Source organism: Microsporum canis, genomic scaffold (assembly GCF_000151145.1).
Source record: "Microsporum canis CBS 113480 supercont1.2 genomic scaffold, whole genome shotgun sequence".
In the NCBI taxonomy this organism is placed as follows: Eukaryota; Fungi; Ascomycota; class Eurotiomycetes; order Onygenales; family Arthrodermataceae; genus Microsporum; species Microsporum canis.
In genome coordinates, this window is record NW_003299168.1 from 3308668 (window position 1) to 3335884 (window position 27217).

The 27217-nt window shown below is 48.7% G+C and overlaps 11 protein-coding genes across 11 annotated transcripts; 7 read left to right on the forward strand and 4 right to left on the reverse strand.

Moving 5' to 3' along the window:
• Positions 1 to 120: 120 nt before the first annotated feature.
• MCYG_02696 (Arp5p) lies at positions 121 to 2781 on the reverse strand (the record flags this gene model as incomplete). The annotated part of the gene is made up of 5 exons (XM_002849716.1): positions 121 to 246; positions 327 to 1103; positions 1183 to 2081; positions 2191 to 2511; positions 2586 to 2781. 5 exons carry the CDS (start codon positions 2779 to 2781, stop codon positions 121 to 123), a joined length of 2319 nt encoding a protein of 772 aa, XP_002849762.1.
• A 384-nt stretch (positions 2782 to 3165) lies between these two features.
• Positions 3166 to 3539, reverse strand: MCYG_02697 (DASH complex subunit DAD4; the record flags this gene model as incomplete). Its single annotated transcript, XM_002849717.1, has 3 exons — positions 3166 to 3339; positions 3397 to 3441; positions 3531 to 3539. 3 exons carry the CDS (start codon positions 3537 to 3539, stop codon positions 3166 to 3168), a joined length of 228 nt encoding a protein of 75 aa, XP_002849763.1.
• A 332-nt stretch (positions 3540 to 3871) lies between these two features.
• MCYG_02698 (conserved hypothetical protein) lies at positions 3872 to 4501 on the forward strand (the record flags this gene model as incomplete). The annotated part of the gene is made up of 1 exon (XM_002849718.1): positions 3872 to 4501. One exon carries the CDS (start codon positions 3872 to 3874, stop codon positions 4499 to 4501), a length of 630 nt encoding a protein of 209 aa, XP_002849764.1.
• Positions 4502 to 5686: 1185 nt separating this feature from the next.
• MCYG_02699 (Got1 family protein) lies at positions 5687 to 6365 on the forward strand (the record flags this gene model as incomplete). The annotated part of the gene is made up of 4 exons (XM_002849719.1): positions 5687 to 5717; positions 5772 to 5814; positions 5990 to 6005; positions 6060 to 6365. 4 exons carry the CDS (start codon positions 5687 to 5689, stop codon positions 6363 to 6365), a joined length of 396 nt encoding a protein of 131 aa, XP_002849765.1.
• A 503-nt stretch (positions 6366 to 6868) lies between these two features.
• Positions 6869 to 7548, reverse strand: MCYG_02700 (profilin; the record flags this gene model as incomplete). Its single annotated transcript, XM_002849720.1, has 5 exons — positions 6869 to 7003; positions 7086 to 7220; positions 7276 to 7360; positions 7450 to 7465; positions 7536 to 7548. 5 exons carry the CDS (start codon positions 7546 to 7548, stop codon positions 6869 to 6871), a joined length of 384 nt encoding a protein of 127 aa, XP_002849766.1.
• A 1524-nt stretch (positions 7549 to 9072) lies between these two features.
• MCYG_02701 (conserved hypothetical protein) lies at positions 9073 to 11213 on the forward strand (the record flags this gene model as incomplete). The annotated part of the gene is made up of 2 exons (XM_002849721.1): positions 9073 to 10263; positions 10329 to 11213. The coding sequence occupies 2 exons, from the start codon at positions 9073 to 9075 to the stop codon at positions 11211 to 11213; spliced, it is 2076 nt and encodes a 691-aa protein (XP_002849767.1).
• A 1252-nt stretch (positions 11214 to 12465) lies between these two features.
• On the reverse strand, positions 12466 to 18432 carry MCYG_02702 (activating signal cointegrator 1 complex subunit 3; the record flags this gene model as incomplete). Its single annotated transcript, XM_002849722.1, has 1 exon — positions 12466 to 18432. The coding sequence occupies one exon, from the start codon at positions 18430 to 18432 to the stop codon at positions 12466 to 12468; it is 5967 nt and encodes a 1988-aa protein (XP_002849768.1).
• Positions 18433 to 19889: 1457 nt separating this feature from the next.
• Positions 19890 to 20545, forward strand: MCYG_02703 (conserved hypothetical protein; the record flags this gene model as incomplete). Its single annotated transcript, XM_002849723.1, has 1 exon — positions 19890 to 20545. One exon carries the CDS (start codon positions 20009 to 20011, stop codon positions 20543 to 20545), a length of 537 nt encoding a protein of 178 aa, XP_002849769.1.
• Positions 20546 to 21279: 734 nt separating this feature from the next.
• On the forward strand, positions 21280 to 21786 carry MCYG_02704 (uncharacterized protein; the record flags this gene model as incomplete). Its single annotated transcript, XM_002849724.1, has 1 exon — positions 21280 to 21786. One exon carries the CDS (start codon positions 21280 to 21282, stop codon positions 21784 to 21786), a length of 507 nt encoding a protein of 168 aa, XP_002849770.1.
• Positions 21787 to 22828: 1042 nt separating this feature from the next.
• On the forward strand, positions 22829 to 24352 carry MCYG_02705 (oxalate decarboxylase; the record flags this gene model as incomplete). Its single annotated transcript, XM_002849725.1, has 6 exons — positions 22829 to 22949; positions 23015 to 23253; positions 23324 to 23456; positions 23517 to 23577; positions 23637 to 23979; positions 24038 to 24352. 6 exons carry the CDS (start codon positions 22829 to 22831, stop codon positions 24350 to 24352), a joined length of 1212 nt encoding a protein of 403 aa, XP_002849771.1.
• A 1055-nt stretch (positions 24353 to 25407) lies between these two features.
• Positions 25408 to 27173, forward strand: MCYG_02706 (conserved hypothetical protein; the record flags this gene model as incomplete). Its single annotated transcript, XM_002849726.1, has 6 exons — positions 25408 to 25539; positions 25732 to 25784; positions 25954 to 25988; positions 26082 to 26165; positions 26244 to 26960; positions 27154 to 27173. The coding sequence occupies 6 exons, from the start codon at positions 25408 to 25410 to the stop codon at positions 27171 to 27173; spliced, it is 1041 nt and encodes a 346-aa protein (XP_002849772.1).
• Positions 27174 to 27217: the final 44 nt, after the last annotated feature.

Sequence of the window (27217 nt, forward strand, 5' to 3'; positions counted from 1 at the left end):
GTTCTTCGCTAAAGATGTTGCGGATGGGCAGGCCTAGGGGGCCTAGGGGGTGTTCTGGAGTACGGTTTTACGTTTTTAATGCGCCTTCTTTTTCGCCTTGCTTCAATATTGTATTTATTCTCATGCGTTGACTTGTGTTTCGTTTATATTTTGGCATAAAAGCGTCGCAAACAGCTTCCATTCATACAGTTCTTCCCTTCTCCATCTATTAAAATCACGCAGCGTTGCCCAGGCTATGTTCCTGTTCTAGAGGTCAGCTTCTGCTTTCTCGGGAATATCAATTCACACACATATATATATATATGTGTGTGTGTGTGAGCACTCACCTTGAGATATTCACTGCCTTTCTCCAGATACTCCTGTCTCGAGACCGAAGCAGTCTTCAGCTCGCCGCTCGCCGCCCACGCTGCAGCTCCCTTCCATGCATCCAGCACCGCATCCCCAGCCCGTCTGACCCTGCACTCTGCCCCCGTAGGCAACACGCCCCGATACTCCCGCCGGAACCGTTCATCAAACCCTTCAAATAAGGTATTACCCCCCGTCACAAACACATCTCTCAGCAGCCGCTGCTGGTCCTCTGCGGCCGGGAAACGCTGCAAGACCACATCTGCCGCAATCTCAACCAGTCCCGCCTGGTCGATACCCGCTATCGAAGGCTGGAAGATCACCTCCGGAACCCGAATGCGCTCAACGTTCAGATGCAGCTGGTGGGCTTCGCGCTGGCTCTCAGCGTCAAACGGCCACGGCCCACGCAGGAACATGTGTATCATGCTCTTGGTCCAGTCCGTCTGCGCCTCGAGCGTGTGGTTCTCTGTAAACTCCGGGTCGTACTGTAGTAGCTGCTCCTCCACGGATTTGAGCATGCCATCTACGTCCTCTTCCTCTTCGTCGTCGCTGGCATCCCCCGTGGCAACAGTGCGGTAGACACCCCAGTCTTCGTCGTTGGCTCCAAAGTTGTCGTCTTCGCCGCCTCGACGGCGCTTCTTGGGTCCGTCAGCCGCCAGGTTGGCGAGTGTGCGCATTCGCATTTGGCTCGCGAGTGATTTGCGATTGCCTGCGTCGGCCTTAAGGCGGTCTCGCTGCTTGATCTTGCGCAGTATCGTCTACGGTTTTTTTTTATACATGTAAGAAATTTGATCATGAATGTAAAGAGATAAAAAAATTTTTGGATAAGGGGATTACCTCGCGAGCCTGCCTGCGTTCCTCGATCCAGGCATCAAACTGGTTCTCTCGCTTCTCATCATCCAGCCGCTGCTCTTCTGCTATTCGAGCCTTCTCTCTCTCCTTCTCTGCCTTTGCGCGCTGTCGAGCCTCGACATTCGACTTCATAAGCCTCTGATGTCGCTTCTCCTTCAGACCGGCCTCGTCCAGCTCTTCGTCCGGCACATCCAGAAGCGGGAACGAGGCTTCTTCCATAGCCTCTTCGTTCTCCTCGTTCCCGAGGTCCTTATTCCTCGACCTCTTCACAGACTTCTCCAGCTCTTTGATGGTTCGGTCCAGTGCTGCTTCGTCCTTCATGTCTTCTGCGTCCAGTAGCCGTCTGATCTCCTTTTTGGTCTCGTTAGCGAACCGTGACTGGATCCCCTTGTAGTACTCTAGTTCCTGTTCCTTCTTCACCAGCTTCTCAAGCCGCATCTTGGCTGCCTGCTCCTGCAGCCGCCGACCGCTCTCCTTCTTTCTCTCGGCGATCCTGGCCAGCTCTTCCTCCGTCTTTTCGACTACAACATGCTCCGTGTACGGGTACTGGATGACACGATCGCGATTCTCCAGACCAGTCCAATCCAGGTACCTCGACAGCTCGTGATCGTAATCCAGAGAAACATAGCAGTGTTCGCGCACCATCTCCTCCACTTGGCTGTCTGTCATCTTGGACGGAAATGTAGGGTATTTTAGCTTGAGCAACTTCATCAGATAATCAGAGCTCTGGTGGCCTCCCCAGTTAAGACGGGCTGAATTGAACAGGAGTGCTTTTGAGCCGAGTACGGGGATGACATGCGTTGACGAGTGTGAAGACGAAATCACCAGCCCGTCCGTTCCGTTGTTATACCTGTATGAGAAGAGCGAATCTATCCCGTATGCGACTGAGGGTGCAGAGTAGCATTCAAAGAGAATCTCGTTCATTACTGAAAAACCAATTAGCACTGCAAAAACCATCCCTGTGTGAGATAGGTATATACGTATAAAGCATACTCTTTCTAGAATATCCCAGGTTGGCTATCGTTTCTGTGAGCACGAGCGGACGGTTGACAGACCCGTTTGCACCGTCTACACCAAGCTTGAGGAAGATATAATCCAGCAAGCCCTCGACCACGTCCCAGTTGCCTATCACGCCTGTCCCGGCGTCAAATGCGTTCCGTATCTGCCCCCTGGCGGTCGCATCAACGTATGCATCGTAGCCAACGAACTGGCAGGCCCTGTTCAGCTTGCGATCTCGGTACTTGGAGGCGACGGGCGGAAGCACAAATCGCGGCGACTTGTCAAAGGACCAACCTGCCTTGACGGTATGCGAGCCTACAGAGGTGGGAAGAAGGCTTAGCGAAGAACGAGATGAGGCGTGTGGATGGGTAAGGGGAAAAATTGCCAACCGTTGTCTATCACAATTGCACTTGTTCCGGGCGAATGCTTGCTCTGTTCATAGCCGTCTGGCTGCGGGGGGTGGAAGCCTTTGAACGGCGGCTCAGAGATGTTAAAGATCTTGGGAGCTGGCTTTGCTTCTCTTCGCTCCTGAATGCTCAAGACTTCGTTTGGGCCTGCGATGCGTTGGGTCGAAGAGATGACCATTCTTGCTGTAGCCGTGTAGCTTGGATGATAGTTTGGATAGCTGTTGGTAGGAGGTGAAGTGCTGGTTATCGATTAAAGCTCAAAACGAGCTCACATGGCAGTTTTACTAGCTATTCCTAGCGGCGCAATAGGGACCAGGACGAGAAAACGGGCGGTATCATGGTTCTTAACAAGCTGGCGAGGTTGTTGTTTTTGTTGAAGCGGTTTTTTTTTTTTTTTTTTGAAGTTTTGGTGATGAGGAAGAAAGCTTGGAAGCCGAAGATGTTTTCTACATTAATCAACTAGTTTTATCTACGACTTTATGGAGTAAGATAATATATTATAAGACATGACTTCATTACTGGGTATCAATTCGTATGCGGCGCTATCCTCGGCTAGATATCGTTATGAGGGTTCCTTCAAGTTCTCCGTTGCTGCGCCCAGCGTCAGTTGGTTGGCAGGAAATATCAGACGGAAGGAAAACAGAGACAGACCTTCAAGATGGAAGAGAACGTTTGACTGGTAGTTCTTGAACATCTGCACGACCAGTTCGACATTCATATTCTGCACATTGACTTCCTATCGTCCAGTCAGCGGTTTTACTTCTGCTTCCCCCGTTTGCTGGATTGGCAATACCTGGAGCCCCTTGTTGAGCACTGTGATGGCTTCATTCAGCTTCTCCTACAGAGACCGTTTAGCATCAGCAGAATCCCGGGAGATAAAAGACGCGGCGCAGCACCAGGAGAGAGAAGAACAGCCTGAGTTTCTACTGACAACATTGGTGATGATACGCGCCAAAAGCTGGCTTTGTTGATGTTCGTGTGGACTCTCCTGGAGGCGAGTAAGCAGGTATCCGTAGTACGCGGAGAGTATCACTTACCATGGTATATAACTAGAGTCTAAGGAGTTTTCTAGGTGTTGAAGCGTTGAAGCTGTGAATATAAAAATGAAAGTAAATAAAAATGTAGAAAAGCAAAGTTGACTGTTTGTTCTGTTTGCATGATCGCTTGCTACATCCAAAGAACAAGAACAAGAAGATCAACCAAGAGAGAGGCAAATAGCAAGAGATAAACGGCCGAATACCAACACAAGATACCTGAGGACGACCGAGATGGCCCCCCCGACTGCTCCCCAGGACGACTCACACCAAAGACTGCTGGACGAGCTCGACATCGCCCGCATTCCAAAGCCCTTTCGCAATCCCAACTGGAAGCCATCCGCACGCCGCAACAAGAATGTCAAGCAGATCATTTCCGAGACGTCAAGAAAGGAGGCCTCTGCGGTCGCAAGCCAGACGAACAGCGGCAGCTCCACGCCCTTTGCCATAGCAGCCAGCTCAGCAGCAGGAACCGGCGCAGGAACGGGGACAGCAGAAGGAGCGCAGACGCCTTTGGTGGCCGGCCACGCGCAGCAGCAGCAGCAACAGGCAAGCTTAAAGCAAGCCAACATTGCCCAGGCAGCACAGAGCCTTTCAACCCTCGTGCTGGAGAGGAACTTTCGAGCTGTCTTTCCTCCCTCGGGCCCGGCCGTGACCTACACCAACATCGACGCCGCTCCCTCTCTACACCCCAGTCACCAGAAACGATACTGCGACCTTACCGGTCTTCCGGCTCCGTACACTGATCCCAAGACGAGACTACGGTACCACAACAAAGAGGTATTTGGCGTGATCAGGTCGTTGGGGCCGGGAGTGGCAGAAAACTACCTGGAGGCCCGAGGTGCCCATACCGTGCTCAAGTGACCTGCCTCCTACGACTGCACGATATTTCATGCCTTGGTTTACAAAGTGCTGGATGTGTACGATATGTACAGAGTAGACGGACACATGTTCGGCCCACAAAGTCAAGCACTATCCATCCACACAGCCCCTTTCGAGACGAGTTCAAGATAACGCTCCGGCTTAATCGGGACCAGGCCTGGAGGAAGACACACTGTATAGGTGCTCCCCCTTCAGGCTGTTTTGCTCTGCGCCCTGTCGAGACAGTTTTTTTGACGGATACCGACGTCCCATGGATGGGGGAAGGTCAGTTACAGTGTCGGGTCGACACTGTGGCCATGGCGTTGTATGATAGCTTTGAATAAAATTACGAGATCTAAGTTAGCATTCCACATCATTCCCCTTGCATCTCTCATTTGGACCAGGCGAAATTGCGTTATCTCCAATGTTATGTTGGTTGTTGTTTGTGATGTTCGAAGTTGATGTTGGAAGAAAAGAAGTGCGAAATGCCAAAAAGGGTTAGCGCGTGGAATCAAGATGTAAAATAATTACATAAAAAATAAAGAAAAATAAATAAAAATATTCAAGATAAAAGAAGAAATCGACTTTTGGCCGGCTTCGGCGTTTTATCTTGATTAAAAAAGTCTCCTCGCAAGACGGTTAACATGCCAGGCTCCTTCAAGGGATGCTAGAACTCCCCAGAGCTCATGCGACCAACCCCGTCACCAAGCTTGCCCTTCTGAAGTACAAACCTGATTATCTGGCCTCTAGCGCAAGAAGCTCCCCCAAGGACTCCAGAGTGACGCCCCGGTAGCAATTGGCGAATAATATATATATACACAGTAAGTAGATGATATATAGCAGGTAAGTGGAGCGCGTTTCCATATATCTGAGGAAAATAATAAAAAAAACTCACTTCCTTGATCCCTTCCGATCGTTGTCCTTGGTGGAGTGTTTGGGTGTTTCATGGAATTCCGACTAACATGTCTCCCCTTCAGGAAGCTCGATCTCGAACTGTACGGATAGATAATACTATCTACATATACAGTAGTATCTATTACGATATCCGATCTTGCACGGGTTCGCTGATTCATCCGGACGATCAACTGATTCCTTGCTGTTCTGGACATATCGGGAATAGCTATATACATACCCCGTCGTGTGTGAAGTTAGGGAAGCTCAGGAAGTCTACAAGGGACAGCCGCAGCTATGCCGTCAATGTGGCTGACAGACACGCAGAGTGAGTCCAGTGTATCCTTTTGGGACAGCTTTCACAATAAGCAAGTGCTAATAGGATGTACTCTAGAGGTTGGGGTGGTGTTCTGCTCTGGCGGTAGGTGAGAGAGCTTTGCATCGTTGCTCCGGCGGTCAATATGTGAGAACTGGCATTAAGCAATCGTACAGGCAGTTTATTCCTCTTTCTGGGAATTCTCATGTTTTTTGATCGATCACTGTATGTACATCCTCATCTGCGTTGGTAGACACAAGACACCCACTGACGGCTTAACGCAGGCTTGCTATGGGAAACGTAAGGATGCGTTCTCCTGCATCTACCGCACTCCTCATTCTGACACTGCAATAGATCCTCTTCTTGATCGGCCTACCACTTATCCTTGGACCCCAAAAGACTCTCGCCTTCTTCGCCCGCAAACAGAAGCTTACAGGAACGGTCACCTTTGCCCTGGGAATCGGACTTATTCTCTGCCGCTGGCCGCTCATAGGGTTCTGTGTTGAACTGTACGGCCTCTTCGTCCTGTTTGGCGATTTCCTCGTCACTCTCGGCGGGTTTGTGGGCAGCATACCTGTCGTCGGACCGTACTTGCGACAAGCGCTTGTCTGGCTGGGCACCTTGGGGGGAAGAAGGGCTAACCCAGACCTACCTGTATGAGGAGACTCTTTTCAACTTACTTTCGGACACTCCCAAAGGCTTGAGAATACACCTACACTCAAAGTGTACCTTCACCGCTGGTCTGTCCGTAAGGATGATGGCGTGCTCTCTACAAAAAGTTGGGGGTACGGCCGAGTGGTTGGGGGTTGCAGTGAAATGCACCCTTCAGTCTAGTATTTTACTACTTGTATGTATTAATAGCAGCCATGATATACCCGTTGATTATTTAAAGAACAACTGCACCGAAAAGGGATTAGGTAGTGAACTAGATGCCATTCATCGAGGGAATGTACAGTGGTTTAGTTTTCTTTCCTTTTTCCATGGTGACAAGTCCCCGGATGGTATTCATACTAAAAAAAAAAAAAAAAAAAAAGACTATATGCAAGAATAAAACGGCAGGCATTTATACCGAGTTTTACTTCCTCTCCCAACAGAAGGACGAGAGGGATCGACGGTCCGGCGGATCTGGACGTTGGTTGGAGGCACAGGGAGGGGTTGGTATCCTAGTAGCCCACGCCCATGAGGTATTCAGCCAGGGTTTCCACCGTGTTGGTGGCGGCACCCGGTTGGATGGTCTCAGGGTAGTGTGCAAGGAGGAGAGCCTTCTTGGTCTTCACGATGACTATGCCAGCTTTTCCCTAAAATTCAGGTAAGTCGATATGCCGGTGTAAGCGTTACGAAGAGTGGATGGTGATGCCCTCATACAAGTTTTCCGTAGACCCTGCTATCGTCTGACCTGAGAGTGATGTACTTCTCTCCGCCGACGTAGAAGCCCTTGGACTGTATTTCCTTTAAAGAATCGCCGGCAACGGGTTTAAACGAATCTATTATAAATTTCATCTCTTCCGGTTTCACCTAGGCAGACACAAGAGTCAGAAACACGTCAACGCGGGGATGCCGGAAGACATACTTTGAAATCAGGGGAAGACGCCCAGGCACTGGTGCCTTGGTCGTCGAAGATGGCAGCTTTGTCGATGTTGCCGGAGCCAACAAGGCTGTCAGAGGCGTGTCAGAGATTCCCATGTCTTGTATATATATATATATATACATGTATAGATAGCAAGAGATAAGAGGTGAGAAATACCTGCTATCGACATAGGCTACAGGAGACAGTCAGCAAGCCAGACACATAAAACGCCTAAAGGGATAGTTATAAATAATAATGTCTACCTTGCCAGGACATGATGCTTGGTTGTTGTTGGTGTATACGTGATGATGATGGTGGATGGCGGGGTGGCCAGGCGACGCCGGAAGCAGAGTCAGGCGAGATAACACGGTAGAGATGCCGCTGTGTTTCAAAAAAGAGTCAAGTCTGCGTGTTCAAGATGCTGATACTGACGCTGTAGTTGCAGAAGAAGAGGAGGAGGAAGAAGAAGTTGATGTTGTTTGTTGGTGTGTTTTTTTTTTTAGGTGGGATGTTTTATTTTGTTGTTATAGCTAACTAATCAGGCCGAAAGTGGGGGGGAAGAAGTTTTCATCTTCATCTTCACAACTTCAACTTCAACTTCACCAGCAACACCATCAACTATCAACAGCAACAGCAACAGCAACAGCTATCAAGTATCGATGCTCCTCGTTCCAAGATACAAAGATGCCGTCCTCAACTTCAGAGCCTAGATCGGTCTTGAGATGTGATGCTACTCATCTCCTGGCGGTGGAGTGTACCGTCAACCCTGCAATCTTCAGCCAGACACCAATCATCCTGGCCTTGATGAGAAGGATCAATCCCTGATGTCATCGTGGAACAAGGTGCATTACATACGCACACACATATATATATTATACATGGGACAGCATGTTCATGCGTCATGAAGCTCCCTTTGCTGAGCCTGCCGAAACGAAACAGCTGAACTGGATGCAGGCAGAAGAACCAGCAGCAAGCGGCACAATAGCACTTACAGGGGCTAAAATGGCATTGAAATGAACAAGGGAACCCTCGATATGCACCTCATAGACGCCCCATGGGAGGGAATTTGTTTTTCCTCCTTCATCGGCCTTCGTCGCTTCGTGTTTGATGCGCTGGGATCCTGGGCTGGTCCAACATCGACGCTAGCTAGCGGTTGTAAACTGCATTTTTAACCTTAAGGCTTTTCAAGTTCAACCATCGATGTATTATTGCGATTCTTTTATAATCTCCATTCTCCATCTGTCGACCCATCGATCGGAGCGATAGGCTACTCCGATACGAAGTACGGAGTGGAAATATAACTAACTACATAGTACATCACGATTCCACTCTTGTGGAAATGAGATTGTCAGTCTTATTTCGGCCAACGGAAACGCCATCCCCTGGCCGCGCTCCCGTTATGTTCCTAGCCTCACCCCCACAGGCAGACTCCGTGGGTCTCCATCCTTAAAATGAACCTTTTAAGCCCTTGTTTCAGGACTCTGCCTCATGTCAATATAAAGCAAATTGCTTTAATTGATTTCTTCCCGTCCCTTAACAGTCATGTTAAGCAGGTTTCGTCCCTTTCTTACCTTTTTTTTTTACTTTCCCTGTTTCGCTTTAAACCCCACGGCTTTTCTTCTAGTTCTGCTCGTCTCAGGCTTTGGTATGGCCGTCCGCTCGTTATTGTTATAATAATATATACCATTTATATTGTTTATATACCCGGGTAGCCGCTGTTTAACTTGATTGTCTGGGCAAACCAACGGTTGGATTCTCTATGTACATTTTTGTGTGTACTATGCTGGATAAGTGAACGATATGGGGAAGACAGTCTCAGCAAGACCACGGGCTCACACGACCACCGGAGCTGCCAAACAGCAACCACACGAGCCGCCTCGGCCCAATAGCCAGCAGCATCAACGTATAGTCTGCAGCTCTGCTGATAACTTGCATAACCCCGGGCAAAATAATTCCCAGCGCGAGCCCAGGAGAAGCAACACAAACGCCAACCGCAGTCGCAGTGCTGGTACCTATGCGTCCAAGCGGCTAAGTCCAATTGCAGACCAAGGACAATTTGCTCGTGGAGGGCAGAATCGCTCCATTCATCCAAACAGTGACCCTCGATGGAACGAGATGATCGGGGTTGCTTTGAGTAGCCCTACAGTGGACCTGTTCCCCGTTCCGCCAAATACTAAGATTGATCCCATGTGTACCAAAAGTGCCCCTGCAGGTCTAGGTAAAAGAGAGGTATACTCAGGCACTGGGCGGGCCCATCTCTGTTGCAGCACTGCACCAAGTACCGTGTCAAGCACTATATCAAACACGGTCACTGCTAAAAAGCCACTTCAACGGAAGCCGAGTAAATGGAAGAAATTCGGAGGTCTGTTTCGCGCGAAACAAGTTGAATATCCACAAAACGAGTTCTTCTATCAGGTTCAGGTTAACGACAAACCTCTTCGCCCTGCTAAAAGCCCTAATTTTCAGCCCCAGGTATTTGTTGGCAACCAATACCCATCAAACTCACTGGATGCTATCAACTCGACAACAAGTCTGGACTCTCGAAGTCAAGCTCGTCAAAGCAACCACCAACGGCATCACCGCCAACGCACTGCTAATGGCTCGGATCCTGTCAGTCGACCTCACCTAGACTTGTGCCCGTCGTCAGGAAGATCGCTTTCTCCTGACGAGTCACCCAAACAGGCTAGAAAGAGGACACCCGCCAAATTGATTAAAAATTCTGAGATCAGAAGATACTGGAACACAACGTCTGACGAGCTAGAATCAGCTCCAGATCTTCTCCAAACAGCAACAACAACAACAACAACAACAACAACAACAACAACAACAACAAGAACAACAACAAGCTCCCCGTTTCTTTCCGTGGATATTCCTAGCATTGAGATGGAAAGGTATAGCGTCATGTTTGGCGGGCTGATTGATAATACCGCGCCATCTCTTCTGGCTAGGAGGAGCAGGGTATTAAATAAGTTGAAAATCCCTGATAAAGAGGTGAGCCAACTCATGTCCACTTTTACTTGCTCCCTTTCTAAGGTTTCTTGTGTTCTTTGCTGCAGGATGATGATCGCCCATTACCTCCTCCGAGACGTGCTACTTCTCCTGGGCCGGCCAAATCACCTGCTTTTTCGCTATTCCCATCTACTCCTACGGATAAGCAGTCGAAAATATTAGGATCACACTGTCTACCCCGTCAATCTCCCCGCCAAAAGAGATCAAACACCCATCCATCGCCTCAAAAAGCTCTCTTCGACCGCTGGAGCCGTGACACTAAAAGAGGCCTAGATTCCTCTCGTGACTTACCACCCCCTTTTGTTCCAAATGCAGGCGAATCTAGCGATGGCTCCTTGTATTCGCCCTCAAGTTACGATGAAGAGTCAGATAAATACCCTAACCCTGTCCGCTTACACGTCAACCCCCCTGTTAAGCTGGTTGAGCCGGATTGGGAAATGGTTACTCCAGCCCATAAAATGGGTGAGCCTAAACAACAGAAGAACCGTTATCCACTGCTGAGTCCCACCCCAAGTGTTAATTTGCCTGGCCCAGGTGAACAAGTCAACGGAGCGGGCTTCTACTCTATACAGCCCCCTCCTCAAATTAGTGCTCAAACCCATAATCCGATCCAGCGGCCTCCAGCTGATTCATTAAGACCCGAGACAGCATCCTCTTGTCCTCCAAAGTCGAGCCATCAGAACAATCTATCAATAGACTCACTGTCCGACGACCTACAGAACGAAATTGACACAGCACAAATATCTATTGCACGATCCGTCTCTTTAAGCAGAGGGCAGAAAAAGATTTTGGTTCCTGTTGGTGCGAGAACAGGGTTTCTTCGGCCTGGCGAGCGGTTTGTTGAAAAATCTGCAGGTATCCCAACACAGCTAGCTGTCCAAAGAGGCCATCGCTATGAAAAGTCTAGAAATGCCTTGATTGAGAATGCCTAAACTTTCCGTGCAGCATTTCTTATCACAGCCCAAAAAGCTACATTCCTTACTATGCTGTGCTCTGCACCTTGAAAACTCTATAGCCCTTGGCTATATTTCATCCCTCCCTTCACCGCATCGCTGGCCTAAAGCCTCCTGCATCCTATCTATTTGGTAGCTGTGACTGGCTGCCTTCTTTCCTTTTCTAATTTCGGCTCGCTTAATCCTATTATATCCCATCCTATTTATGCATCGACAGTTCATCCCTTGTCAAAAACCAATGCCTTACATTTTCATTCGGTCCGGTACCCGATGATCCAGGCTTTGTGCCGCTTCCCTAGATTACCATTGCTTTCCTTTGTATTTTATACCTACGATTCACACGATCCCCTGTTTCTTGCAACGTTAAACGCATGGAAGTGGAGTATGTGGCGAGTTCAGGGCTCATTCATCATCTTGGAGCTATTTCATATCACACTCTTTGCATTTTGATCAGTTATGGAGTATCTATAGTTAGCGATAACGGATGGGATAGTTGGAGTTCTAAAAGAAAAATAGAGAGATTCATTTCCGCATTATCTGCAGTTCGTATATTTATCTAACTATGCATTTTACGCCATCTATGGAGTACATATATATTAACTATGCTTATATGCTTATACGAACTAGATGTGTGACTATCCATGAATATTTCGCATCCGAAGCCATGCAGGGTTTCCCCGGAGAAGGACCAGCACAATGAGAAGCTACTTAGACAATGACGGCAAATCGAGCAATGGGTCCCAGCCTTTTACTTCCCGAAAGCATGAACTAGCTCTTTTTAGCCTTTAATCTAAGATCCTTGACCGGGTTCCAGGGCACATCCAGCGATCTTTTGCTGGCATCCTCGCTTAGGGGCGATGTTGGCTGGAGGACTGTTTTCTCCGCATGAGAGCATCGTCGACTTAGCCTGCCAGGATAGAAGATTATTATTATTATTGCGGTATTAATACAGGAATCTTGTCTCACACAATCTGTCAGCTCTGCTGCAGGAACGGAGATGTGCTCATGGGTCCAATCCTTTGCTTCAGGTTGTTATCATATAGCTCGGATGGAGCAGGCAATGCATATGTATTAGGTAACATCGAGGCAATTAGCTGGGCCTAGGGTCCAGGGATCGACGCCCTTTAAACGGCTTTTTTAATTATTATCAAACTCCGTGATGTGATGCGTTCTCCGTTCATGCCACAGTGTTGGATCGGGAGCAGCTTCCGTGCGTCCATCCTCGTCCTAGCTAGCCAACAACCATCCACTCCATCCCGATATAGGCGTCACTGATGATCCTAATCGTCACCTTACCCTTAACCTCATCCATGCTTGAAAACCCAATTTCCCCTGAGAAATGGATCTTTGTTCTTGTAGAAGCATCTCCGTTTAATTTGCCATGGGGACCACCGCCTCGGGCTCCCGAAGTTGGTGGTGAGAGCGAAACACGCTTCAAGGCTAAAAGCTCCTCTCTTTCTTTATTCTGGTCCTTGGCTGTCGTCACGAGAACGAACCATCCTTCGGTTTGTGGCTTAGGAAAATACGGCGCATAGATTTTGTACCCGTCTGTTCCTTGTGAGCGTGACTGTCTCTGGCTGTCTGGTTCCTTTGATTTCCTTCGCAAAACTACTGTTAGGCCGTCAACTGTCAAATCTGCGACTGATACATCAATATTAGGGAGTAAAGGCACGGCCTTCGAGAACTGTGAAGCAATGGGCTGGCCTAGACATAAGGTGTCTAGCATGCGAGATATCGCGTGTTTTGGCATAGCGACCAATTTTGTAAGAGAGGCTGGGAGTTTGCTAGCGTCGATACTGCCATCTGCCACGCTTTCTGGTTCGATTCCAGGCAATATTGACAACGGGTGGTCAGTTGGCCAACGTGCTGATTTGATGCATTGAAGCAGCGTCATCATCATCGCGCAAGCTTTAGGGTAGCCTAACTCTGCAAGAACATCTATACAAGCCTGAATAACACGAATACCTTGGTCGAGGACTGATGTCTGGTCTCCAACGTAATCGGAGATGGGGAGGTCAACACGAGACATAAACGCTTGGATCAAAAGGAATGCCTTGATATGGGGATCCCAAAGCGGCAAATGGTCGCTGATTGCTGTGGTAGGAAGTGGTAAGTTCTTTGCAAGCTCCGCATTCACTAAATCCTCATTATGCCGGACAGGGAGTTCATCAAACTCTGTCGCAGAACACATCCATCCAAGCGCATCGGCAAACGAGGGATCAGGTTTGGCGTGTGTCATCCAGTATCGGACAGTCTTGTGTGAAATGTAGTAGTAACTCATGATCTTGCCATAAGGGGTTGGATCAATGAATCCCGTAGCAGTATCGAATAAAACACAAGAAGATTCGGCGAGCGCACCAAGGGATTTGTCAACCAGTTCAATCATGAACTCAGAAACTATATCTCTAGCTGCAGCGGAATTGTGCTCCTCTGTGGAAATCTCAAGTCCATAGTATGACGGGTTCTTATGAAGCCTTCGGAAAAAGAACGTCCACGTCAAGTAATCTAAAGCGTCTTGCTTGGTAGTTATGGTACCAGAACTGACTTCGGCGCCCAAATGGTCGTCTAAAACTTTGTGCAACGTTGATTCCACGGGAAATCCAGTGTGAAGAAAGTGTTTGTAAAATGCTTTCTTTGCATCCTGAGTAAAAATACGGGCAATACCAGAAGTGTCGAACTGCGGGCGACCTGCACGTCCAAGCATTTGTAGCACATCCGTGAGATCCATGTCCTTGTAGCCCTCGGCTTTTGCGTCGAAAAATTGTGTGCCCTTCACCACAACTAGGTGAGCTGGCAAATTGACACCCCATGCAAGCGTACTTGTTGCAATCAGTATTTGGATCTTGTTGTTGGCAAAAAGCTCTTCAGCCAGCTGTCGATCCGATTCAACAAGACCTGCATGGTGAAGGCCAATTCCGAAGCTCAATGCTTCCTGCAACGCCGCATCTTTGACTCGCGATATATTCAGCTCTAAGTCTTCTTCAGACATATGAACAAATCTTCGAGGGTCATCCTCCATTCCACAGTAGTTGATCAGGTCCTTTGCCGTGAGGCGTGTCTGTCGCCGAGACGCCACAAATACAATCACGGGCTTATCAGGCGAGTGATTCTTGATTGCAAGGAAGGTTGGCCTATTCATCGACTGCATTAGGGGGCAGAACCCCCTCTGCTCTGGAAACCCGTCAATGAATATCTCTAGAGGTACAGGGCGAACGGAATGCCTGAAGTTGTACAGGCCCTTCTTCACTCCCAGCCAGTCTGCAAGGTCTCTGGCATTAGCACACGCAGTAGACATGCCTAGCAATCTAACGGTGCCCTTAGCCTGGGATGCGATGTAGTTCATTCTTGAAACAATAATTTCTAAGATAGGGCCACGTTCGCCTGCAAGAAGGTGAATCTCGTCAATAATGACCAAACCAACCTGACGGACGTATCCTCTAGTTTGCCAGCTTCTGGATATACCGTCCCATTTCTCCGGCGTAGTAATAATTATATCTGCGTTCTTAATAGTTCTTGTGTCGGGGGTATTATCACCCGTCAACTCAACCAGCTTTAAACCCAAGGGGGTGGCAAGGCGATTTCGCCAGTCATGAACACGTTCGCGCACAAGTGCTTTCATGGGAGCAATATACACAACTTTAGATCCTGGCTTGTCCTTGAAGTTCTGCCACATGGCCAACTCTGCAGCAACAGTCTTTCCACTTCCAGTTGGAGATCCCAGCAGGACGTTCATGTCTGTGTGATAGAGTGTATGGAAAAGTTGCGTCTGCATTGGGTTAAAATATTCAAATCTCTTCCCATAAACATGCTCAAGCGAAGGGTTTTTTAGGGCAGATATCGGTAGAGGTTGCAACTCCAAGAGATCAGTATATTCGCTCACTGTATCTGGACGAATAAGATGTTGGAAGGATACCGGAGCAACGGTTTCAGCACCGAGCCACCTATCTGATATCACTCTTACATAAATTTGGGTTGGCAGGGGATCCGCCAGCGGGATAGTAAAGTTCAACTCCTGGCTATCGTTAAGTTTTCTGCGATTTAGGATAAAATATTCATGGTGATATATCTCTGCGGTCTCAGAATTTTCGACCCATATCCAGAACGGTTCGGAGGTTCCATGATGTCGTGAATTCCATTGAAAGTCTGCATAGAGATAGAGGCGAATACGAAGTACATCTCTATTTAGGGGTGATATCTCAACATCGACACTTAGTGTTGGAAAGTTATCAAGAAGCTTTTTTAAAGTGCCTCCCATACGGGTATTATGCACGAGCTGGCCAAGCTCTGCAGTGTCCATTTCCCTCATTGATTCAATCGATGATGCAGGGAACTTTTCGTCGAGGTTCTTTAAGATAGTGGGAGGTAAATCGAATTGATGGAAAGGATGCTGAAATGGCCAAATCTGTTTCTCGATAGATTTGCAAGTGGATAAGAGGACCTGACATTGATACCCCCATCGTCGATTTAACGCAATCATGAAGAGTGACCGACAGATCCTCGCGGAGTTCTGTGCAACATACGATGTATCCGAGACAAGGGCAAAGTCCTCAATTCTAGCTCTGGAGATATAGGACTGAAGAAGGATATTAGTCTTTGCATGTGCAGTATCATTTGCGCCTTCAACTTCAGTTCGCAGGCCTTCCTCGCGGAGCCGATCTAGCTCTTTGAATTCGTTTTCTCTTGACTGGATATTGTCAAATTCTCCGCTCATACTAATCATTTTCATGACATCTGCATCGCTGCCGTTGGGGCTCATCATGGAATTAAAGATTTCCACGCTAGTTTGAAGAACATAATATTGGCTGGCAATCCTACCCACATCCTTCGCACGCAGTTCCTCTGTATTTTCGTTGAATATGATCATCTGGCTCTTTTGGAGCACCCTGGCTGCCTTGATAATAAGATCTCGACGTCGTTGAACAAGTTGGGGGTCATCACGGATTTCATTCCATTCAATACCGTAGGCCGAATGATTCCGTCTCATTCGGACGAACAAGTAAGAGTAACCGAGCCATTGGATACCTTCAGTCACCGAGGTCACAGTCCCTAATGCAATTTCAGCGTTAAGGTTATCCACTAATTTGCGGGAGAATCTGGATTCTATGGGCTCCTGAGAAGTGATCGCAGAGATGTAATGCTGCAACTTATTCTGCGGGGTACAAATGAACCCAATACCAGTATCTTGGAATTGGGGCCGGCCAGCTCGACCAAATATTTGAAGGACATCCAGTATTCCAAGGTCAATGAACTTCCCCTCCTGAGCGCTGTATATCTGGGTGCCCTTGATGATAACAGCGGCAGCTGGCAGGTTTACACCCCAGGCCAGAGTAGCTGTACAGCATAGGACTTTGACAACACCCTGAGAAAAGAGACGCTCCATGAGGTTTCGGTCCGATCTCGACATACCAGCATGATGTGTTCCCATTCCTTTTGGGACTAGGTCCCTCAGTTCTCGAGCACGGGTCCCCTTGAGATCTTTCAATGCCTGCGAATAGTTTTCGTGGTCAAGAGGGGAAAATAAGTCAGAGCACTGTTCCTCCATAGCAAGTTTTGCATAAAGGCGAGCCGTGTTAACTGTGTCCTTTCGAGAATGGACAAACACCATGATCTGATGGCCCGCCTCAAGCATTTCCCTCACTTTGTCGAAAGACACCTTGTCAAGGTTGTCTCTAGATTTCTTGGATCCGGCATCTCCCTTCACTCCTATGAAATGTTGTTCGAGTGGGACTGGGCGGAAAGAGGCATCGAAGAAGAAGAGGCCTGCCATGCGGTTAACCTTGAGAAAATCTGCTACATCAAGATAGTTTGGAAGTGTGGCAGAGAGTCCGACAATCCGGATCAGGGATTGTGTGCTCTCGACTTGGCGTTGAGTTCGGGCAACGAGAGATTCGATGACTGCACCACGCTCATCATGCAACATATGCACTTCGTCAATGATCAAAAGTCGAACTTTATGTACTAGTTCTGTGTCACCGGTACTCTTCCTTGTGACTACATCCCATTTCTCAGGAGTAGTGACGATGATCTGAGTTTGCACGATCTCCTGCTTTGTTAACTGCATATCTCCCGTTAGCTCCCTGACTTGAATTCCAAGCCACGCTAGGCGTTTGCCTAATTTCTCCGTCACTTCAGCTGCGAGAGCCTTCATTGGAGCAACATAAACAATTTTAAAATCGTCAACTTGCACCACAAAGTCGGTCGAATCAGGCTCCTCTAGCGGGTTAGGAGTGGTGTGCCGAGCTATGGCATTGAGAATAGTAAGCATGGCAGCATCCGTTTTACCAGCTCCTGTCGGTGCACATATGAGCATGTTTTCGTTAGTTTTGTACGCGACAGAATATAGCAAACTCTGCATGCGGTTTAAAGTCTTGTATCCGGGAAATGTGCCTCTACAGAGAGTATCCATCTCTGATATTGGGATCAACCGGTGACCAGCTCCTAGAGTTCCAACCTTTGAAGCGGGTATGGCATATTCGGTGTACAAGGGTTCCTCTCTGTGGATAGTCCCAGCGGGTAATCCGTATTTCCGGCCATTTACAGATAATGTGTTCCCGGCCTGGTAAGACTTGTAAACGTGAGGGTAATGAGGGCCATCCCGATCCTGTCTAGGGGCAAGTTGAGCGTGTTTGTGCTCATAATCCTGACGGCGGAGGGCCTCTTCTCGCTCCGCCCTAGTTTGTAATCGTCCTATAGATGCTGTGGGCGCATCTGGTACAGAAGGCCCAGCGAGAATGGATTGGCGGTTAGATAGCAGTTCGATAACAAAATCCAGTTCATCGAAACCAACTATCTCTGCCAAAGCGATCTGCAGTTCGTCTGACGACGCATCGGAGGCGAGAAGAGCTTCCAGTTGATGTTGTAAACCAGATGCACTTAACCCTCCCCTAAGCCTGGCAATGGGCTCACACTTTTTTGCAAGCCAACGGCGGTCGTATTCTTGCTTCTGTTCATGGTCAGACACGACGGGTAGGGCGACACCATTGATATCGTCAAACTCGTCGCTTTCACCACTATCACTGATCATGTCCCAGATATCGTCAACCGACTCAGGCTGTGAGGAAAAGTCATCATCACTTAGGTTCAAGTCCGACCCATAGAGGACGGGTTCTGAGTTGTTCGGTAGATTCAGCTTCTCTATCTCCCGCCGCATGGCCGTCAACTGGTCGAGCCATTGCGTCTCCGCTAGAGTGACAGACATAATCACAGCAAATGCCGACAATGCACTGTTTTATTATTCGGTATACAGGAAAAAAATGACAAAAGGGCTGTCTTCGAAGACGAGAGGGATGTAAATAATGTAAAGCGGGAGAAGCGTCGATGAGTCAAGACGACGAATCTAACAAGCGGCTCCGCCTTTAGTAATATCACGTGATACGTTAGTTAAGCTCGGCTAGTTTAAGTCAACCGCGATGAACTACACTTGGATGTTAGCTCCTTATGAAAATATCAGGTTCACTGCACAGTTACGGGGTGCTTGATGCTACGATAGCCTCGATATTCCATTGCTGAAACATTTAACTATGCACGGAGTAGTCCACTCTCGTATTAGCAACTTGACCAAACACTACAGGGTACCTTTCCCTCTTATACCGAAGGCAAATACCAAGATGTGGCTCCATTTTGTTTGCAAGGCATGTTGCGGGCCCACAAGACCGACGGCCAGGGCGGGTACCCACGCTCATTGCTGTCTTCTCGTACGGCGTGTGGCTAAAAGGACGATGAATATGCTTTGCGAGCAAGCGGTTATAGGAATGCCACAGCGCTGGGGAATGACTTTGGGGTTCATCCAAAGAGGGGCGACCAACCTGTACACCTGAGGCCTAATCCGCTTATTACAGCCGGATTCATCTACATATATCAGTTGACATATACCGAAGTCAGAGAGACTAACTCCGCTAATACTGCGGATCGTGATATGTACTACTTGGAATTTATCCCAGTGGAAAATCACCATCTCGTCTAGGTATGAATTAGGCTCTTCAAGCAAATGTCACAAACGGCCTCTGGTATAGACGGTGTAATACATCGTCGCCGGCTAATGTGATTTTGGTGGTGCCCTAGGGCTACTAAATAGCTGCATGTTCGAGTGTATGGTCTTGATCGTCGGCACTTCTGCGGACGATAGTGTGATGTTCTGTATTTCCGCGGCGCAGTAGTGCCATTTTAGGAAGAAAGCTCCAATACAATCGTATCTGAGATCTGCTCTCCGCATGGACTGGAAAATGCTCTTACGATATCCCTCTCATCCCCTTGCGACCTTTCCCCTCTCTTTTCCGTGACTTACATTAGTATACTGTGCTAAATATACCAAGAGGTGCCCCTGTACATGCTTTCAGCCAGGACCGTTGACGGTTAAGCCCAGGGGCCTGATACATAACTCCGAAATGAAAACTTAAGCTAAAAGTTAAACCGCCGGTAAATTAAACTGTTAAATATAGCAATTAACCCCAAATACATATTCAAATGCAAGAGGCGGAAACGGCGTTAACTTGGTAGGTTCCGTGGTTTTGTTCTTCTATAATGTCTAATGCCTGGTATTCTCTTCTACAGTACATACTATGTAGGTATTACTCATGAATAACTCAAAGAGGGAGAAACCTCCTCCGTTAGACGCGCCAAGGTGGATGATGCACGTCACCAAGTGCATGACGCAAAGGTGATTCATGCTTGATATATAAAGCCACTTTCCCGCCCACTCCGTTCAATCAAAAACACATCACTGCTCTACGTCTTTTCTACGTTCAAGTTTAAAGCTTCTACTTCGAAAAGTCACCATGGACGAAGTTCAGCAAATAGCCCAGACGTATAAGGTGGCCGATATACGCACCCGGAAGTCCCTCTGGTATCGGCTACATGTATATGTCTACGACCTTCGCAACTTCAGGACGGACAGCGCCGCAAGAGATCGGCTCGATAGTATCGTGGATATCACCTACCTAGGCAAACCGTATTTCAACGAAGAAGAAGTCGAAATCCTTAAAAACAGTATCTCTAATAGCAGCGGGAGCGAGACTCTTGCCCAGAAAATTGAATCTACCCTAGATGAACGATTGAATCGCCGCATTAAAAAGCGCGTGGAGAGCAGCGACTTCAGGGTCTGCGCCGCTCACGACCTAGCACCTATATTTGAAGCTGTTTTTGATATACACCCGAAGAAGCTGGCTAAGAACTTTGTTCTCGTATCGCTGATTAGTTCGAGAGGGCTGAGGCTTCGAGACGAGGACGACATTTCGTGCATTCTGGGACAAACTAAGCTACAAGTTCTTGCGGCGAAACACGGAACAGGCAGCAAGAAGAAGGGAGGCAGGTAGTTACTCTTGCTACATGCTTCTAAGTCAAGAGAGACGAACTCAATTGCTTGACCTTACGTCGAATAGTAAAGGGAGCCACATTCCAAGCCAGCCTCAAAAATCTCCTCACTAAGAAACAGGAACGCGGTCAGTCAGACGAAATCCGTGCGTCTCACGATCTGGCGCCGCTAGTTGAAAAGGCTTTCGGTATTCGATGGGCTTTAGTGCGGAAGATGAAAAACCTGAAAGTCAGACCTGCGAATGCGAAGCCGCCCAAGCAACGATCGAGGAGGATGGTACTCTACGGATGGGTACACTACGAAGGATGCTGAGCCGCGCTCGACTAGAATAGTCGTTTTGACATAGCATTTGTTGATTGCATTCGATATCATTCATGTACTTGGGACTATAGCAGTCTAAATACCTTTCGTATATAGATACGCCTGTATCTATAAGGTTAATAACTACTATGTATAGTAGAAAACCCCTATTAGATAGTTACATCCTAACTCTATAGTAATGAAATAACTCTCTATCCAAAACCTCTCCGAGGCCACCACTCTCACATACTATGTAATGGAGTATTCCCGTTTTATTACTATGTAAGGGTACCATGCCAGTATCTCCCAGGGGCCCTGGCTCCTGTTAATTTCCCGTGACGACTGAACCAAGTCAACGGGCCGACCTGGGTAGATGCCTGTCCGCATATATAACTATAGTCCGACCACCACCGTTGTTGGAGATAACAACGTGAAATGCCGTCCTCCATACGTATAGCCCTCGAACGACGAAATGTGGCTACAGAGCACCGCCCAGAGCTGCAAGCGAAATTTATGGGGCTATTCGACCTGCTCGTAAAGCAGAAGCCCACTCGATCTTGGATTTGCAGAAAGATGGTTTATCCAGGGGATCGACAGGCCCTCGGGGCACGCCTTGAGGCTTCCGCCCTTTCTCCCATCAAGATATGCCTGTACCCACACGAGGCATTTTTAGCCCTCATGGCCGATGGCGCGAGGATCATTCCTTGGGCGCTTCAGAAAGAAAAGCAATACGGGCTTGCTCGTGTCTGGCAGCCAGCCAACATTGTAGATGAGCTGCCCCCCTGCAGGCGCACAGCAACACCACCAGCAGGCCGTGGACCGACTGATCCTGACGCCTTACCGTTTACCCCTGCTCTCCATCTTCGGGGCAGTCCCGGGGCCCCTTTTTCCCCCCCCGGTTACTTCTGGCATCGCTGGCCGTCACTGGTTCGCCTCGTATGAACAACCAGCCCCAAGGCTCCGAGGGTGGCATCCATCACGCTGTGCATCGGCTGAGCTCTCATCCTGCTGGTAGCTGCGCGTTGTTGGATCCAGCAAAACAGAAAATAGTAATCCGGCGAGTTTCCAATAACAGAGCCTCAACTTACATACATGCTGAATCGGCACTTGGGGTAGCTGATCTGAACCGGCCGTACGATGTACTCCGTATTCCCACAACACTTGTCGACCCTCGATCTCCTATGTAGACGGGAGCTAAGAGTGCACTCTGATCGTGCCGAGTCAAGACTGTTGTATGCTTGTACAACGATGGAACAGTTAATGCGGTTTCGGCCAAGGTGAGTCTTTTTCTCATGCGTACTACATAGTATGTACTATGTATGCCTGGGGCCTCCGTCGTGATAGACATGTACAACCGCCTCCCACGTCTACCGAACTCCGTATCCATGAGCCCATGACGGTCTCCACGTGGGTGGGAACCGACGCACCAGGCTTGAAGGAATTGAGATTGAAACACCAGGTTGTAGCTTGGCCGGCCTGGGGAGCTCCACCACCACATTGGCCGAGTTTACCACCCAGTACGGAGTACGATCCAAACCTCTCCTTTTGCCTGCTTTGATGAGAGACACTGCTCCATAGGGTGCCATCTTGTCTGTTCTTGGTTGTTCTTAGTTCTCGGTCTCCCTCGGCTGCTCTGGAAACATGACTGCGAGCCGGCGTCTTAGGTATGGCTTCCAAGAGAGCAAGAATGTTATTGGTATGGAACAAGTGGATACGGTGGCTATATATATATATATACTATATATATATACATACATACATAGTGTATATACGGAGTACTCCGTACTTCGCTCTCATTGGATTTTACATATATGAGCACTCATCCTGCCCTTCAGCAACTGCTTTGTGGAACATATTTACACCCGTTCCTTTGAGGATAATAAGTATCCGGTCTTTATCCAGTACACAAACAGACACACGAACGGGTCAAAAAGGGTCATTGAATAGAAGAAAGGTCTGGAGGTTTACACAGCATAAAAAAAAGATGAAGTTCGGCTCAACACTCGTGGCCGCGATCGCTGCTGTAGCGGGAGCCGCTGCAAAAGACTACGGCGGAGTGCCAGGCCAACCCATCCAAAAGAGCGGAAAGGGAGCTGTCATCTCTGGTACATACATCGCATTTATCCCATAATAGATAATAACCGCGTTGTCACTAACATGAAGTTATCAGGTGGCACCAACCCCCAGCTTGATCTCCAGAACCCAAGCAACATTAATGGCCAGCCCACCAGTGACAACGGTCTTGTTCAAAACCTCAAATGGAGCTTCTCGCTCTCCAAGACCCGTATGTTCTATGGCGGCTGGATTCGTGAGCAGGTTATCCAGGATCTGCCTGCCAGCCACGATATTGCAGGCGCCCAAGTCCACCTAACTAAAGGCGGAATCCGACAGATGCATTGGCACAGAGTTGTATGTTCGCAAGCCTTCTCGATTGATACCCTGTGAACTATTTTTTATTAATATATAAATTCGATTATAGGCTGAATGGGGTTACGTCTACGCTGGCGCCATCTTGGTATTTGCTGTCTCTGAGGATGGGCGGTACCAGATCGACAAGCTCACCCCCGGTGATATTTACTACTTCCCCAAGGGAGCTGCGCACTCTTTCCAAGGTTAGTCTCTGATCGATCCCATTTCCCCGATGAACGGCCCATAGTTACCCATGTCAATAGGTCTTGAGGATGAGAACGAGGTTCTCGTCGCCTTCGATGACGGTGACTTCGACCGCCACGGGTATGTATTCCCTTATTACTCAAACCTATCTTCTTCGACGTTATTTAACACCTGTATAGAACCACTTTCCAGATTGCCGACTGGGTCTCCCACACCCCTAAGGAGGTATTGGCTAAGAATTTCAATATCCCAATCGGCACCTTCGATAAGACCGATAAACATGATTTTGATATTCTTAATTCTACCACTACCACCCGCAACGTTACTGGCCCCAATGGCCCTCTTATGGGCAATAGCTCTTATACCTTCCATATTCACAATGCTCTAGAAGTTCCAATCCCTGGGGGCGGCGGCACTATCCAAATAGTTGACTCCAAGAACTTTCCTATCTCCAAGACCATCGCCTGTGCCGTTGTCCGTCTCAAGCCTGGTGCCTTACGCGAGCTTCACTGGCATCCAACCGTATGTACTTGAAACCTGTTTATCTTGGTTGATCGTATCTAACTATATATCCTTTTAGGCTGAGGAATGGCTCTACTTCCATAGCGGAAAGGCCCGCGCCACTGTCTACATTGGTGGCGGCCTATCCCGTACCTTCGACTTTACCGCCGGGGATACCGGTGTCTTCCCAGATAACTCTGGTCATTACATCGAGAACATCTCTAAGGATGAAGAACTCGTCTACCTTGAACTCTACAAGGCCGACCGAGTTGCCGATGTCTCCCTCTCCCAATGGCTCGCCCTTACTCCACACGACATTGCTGCCGCCGCTATTAATGTTCCGATCGAGGTCATTGACCAGATAAAGAAGGAGAAACAATTTATTATCGCGTAAAGACGGGGATATACGACGGTGCAGGCACCTTACCCAGCTGTTATTGAGCCACTTAATATTTCTTTTAATACTGATATAGAGGCGTCCGGCTGATTAGAGGGTATACAGAGTAAAATGAAAGACGTTCCGTGACCAAAGCAATATATTTCCGCCTACCTGATCATATGTCTCTCTCCTCTCTAACTCAGGGTTACTCTAGGGTCTTTAGGCTGACAGATGCTATAAAGCTTGTGGTTGCATTTAATACTCTTTCCGTTCCAGAATCGTTCTGTTGAAGAACGAGGGGGAGAGGAAGCCGTTGGTTATCTGGTCATGCCCCTTGTGCATTGCTTAACCTGCTCCGTACTTGACGAGTGATGTTGCCCTTGAATATACATAGTAAGGCTCGCTATCCGGCTCTGGTGTGGATCTTGCGGAACGCCCGGCGGCTCCTTTCCTTTAGTTAAATTTAAGCGCGTAGGGCGAGACGCATAACTACCAGGATACTTGACATAAATATTTTACTTCCCTTTACATAGTAACTATCGATGGATTACTGAAAAGGAGGAAAAGATTCTATCCTAGCCGGGCTCTGTAACTGGTCGGGAGCTGCTTATCAGAGGGTCTAATGGACTCTGATGGATAGCTTGGATGAGTGATCCCAAGGGCCATTTTCCTCCGAGGGGGAATAACGTTAACTAATGCTCTGGTATCAGGATTTACGCAGCATGCTGAGCGTCTCCAGCTCCATCATCACTGTTTTCAGCACCCTTACCGCGAGATGTAACAACGACCATGAATACGGCAGAGTGGAATAACTTTGTCACTCTTGATTTTAAGACTGATGGCCCTGGTAATCGCCCTGGCCACTCTACCGACTAGTGTCATATTTCGGAGTTATGTCAAAGCGACCAAAATGGCCTAGACCGACGCAGCTGGGCTGGCGATACCGAGATAATTAACACTAGCTTCCGAGTGGGCTTCTCGAGGTATACTACGTACGACGGCATACTACGACGCAGCTGGAGGATATCTATCGTCGATGACAGGATGGATCTTGACGAGCTCTTCGTCTCATGTCTTTCTTCAGCATGCTCAGCAGCAACACGTTTAATGTCCTATGCAATATCCATGACCATAGTGAATTGATGTCCAGTCACGAACACGGCCGGTTAGCGACAACCAACCTCCACCACGCTAACTACTATGTAAGGCGTATCGAGTCACGTACTCTTGCAGCCGTGTGCTTCACCACTCTGCCGGTTAGGTAATATTACATGTATGTGGTGCATCTGTGTGTGCGCAAGGGACGGAGGATGCATATCCAACTAGTAAACACCGCCGTGTTTAAGTGTTGGAGACGCAAGCTGGGCTAACATAAAGAAACGGATTAAACATAGAAGTCGAGAGATAAAGAAGGCTTTTGCATCAAAGGCTCTACGATGTCTGCTATGTATGTACAACTCCACAACATACTATGTATATAAACAGCCCCTTGGTCCGTTGCAAAGGATAACGGGGACATCGCTATCCTTAACCCCTTACGCTGTAGCGTTTTTCTTCCCCCCATGTTTAGTTAGCGTTTGCATGCCCGCAGCTCGTATTAACCCATCGTCCCCCAGGCTTTTGACAGGCGGCGGCCATGCCATCTTCTCATGTATGGAAAAGGCTTCTCCTTTTTGCTTCTCGTTCGATCGCTTTTCTCCTCCATGGCCTTCCACTCGTTCTCATCAGCTTCCATCTTGTATAGGTCGCATCTACCAAGCCGCCGTGCTGGCAAGGACTCGCCGCCATGTCCAGCATCATATCCCAGCCGCAGATGGATGTCCGGTCCGTAGGCAGTTGTGTCGCCGCAGGTAGTCCCCCGCTCTCTCTCTATGTCTTTATAAATGGCCGACTAATACGACCCTAGTTGTCGCGGCATACCATGATGCAGCGAAGCTGGTCAAGCGCATCCAGTCGACAGCCGCTACTACTACTACTGATACGACGACGACGACGACATCAGCTGCGTCTACGGCGGAAGAGAGCAATACTGCTCTGGCTGATCTAGGGGATTCCCTCATGCTAGGCCCTCCCATCGTACAGGGCCAGTATGAGGAAAACCTGATGAGACTGGGCAATGCCTACGCCAACGGTGACCAGAATGCGCGCGAAGCACTCAAGGATGTAGTTATCAACCTGCAGCTGACTCTCCTGGCGACCCTGCGCATGGCGCTGCTTGACAACCTAGACTTGGATTTCGATGCCCTGCAGCGGGCGTCCGACGAGAGCAGGGTGAATGCGCTGGTCTGCCTCTTCCAACTCGGCCAGCGTCTCAGCTTAGGCAGCCCTTCTATACATCCAAAGATGCCGCCATCAAACCGACAGACGGTGGTCCTCGGTGATCCAGGAGGTGGAAGTAGCAACAGCCACATCAACGGCAAAAACAACAGTCAATTCGCCATCCCCGTGGACGCAAAGATGGCCCCTCCTATCCCTCCCATGTCTCCGTCTCGGGTGGCCTCGAACTCGGCATCCTCTGGCGACAGAGTCTCGCGAGACAGCAGCTACATGCACCACCGTCCACCTAGCAGCGTCAACCCCGTCTCACCACCTCTGAACCCACAGCAGCCTGGCCATAATCCGGGTAGTAAACCTCTCTATAGTCCCAGCCACGGGGTCAACAAGACACCCCCCGCTCGACTGGCCGAGTTGCAAGGGTCTCAGCCCATGATAAGGGAGGAATCGAACAAGTCTCCTAGCATATACAGTGTGCTCTCGTCCAACAACTCGAGCACCAGGGGCGTCGACTATGCAGACCGTTCAAAATCAAATCCTAGCAGCGGTGACCCCCATATAGAACCAGACCAAAGCGCCGTCGAGCTGAGTGCCGGTCGCTTCTCT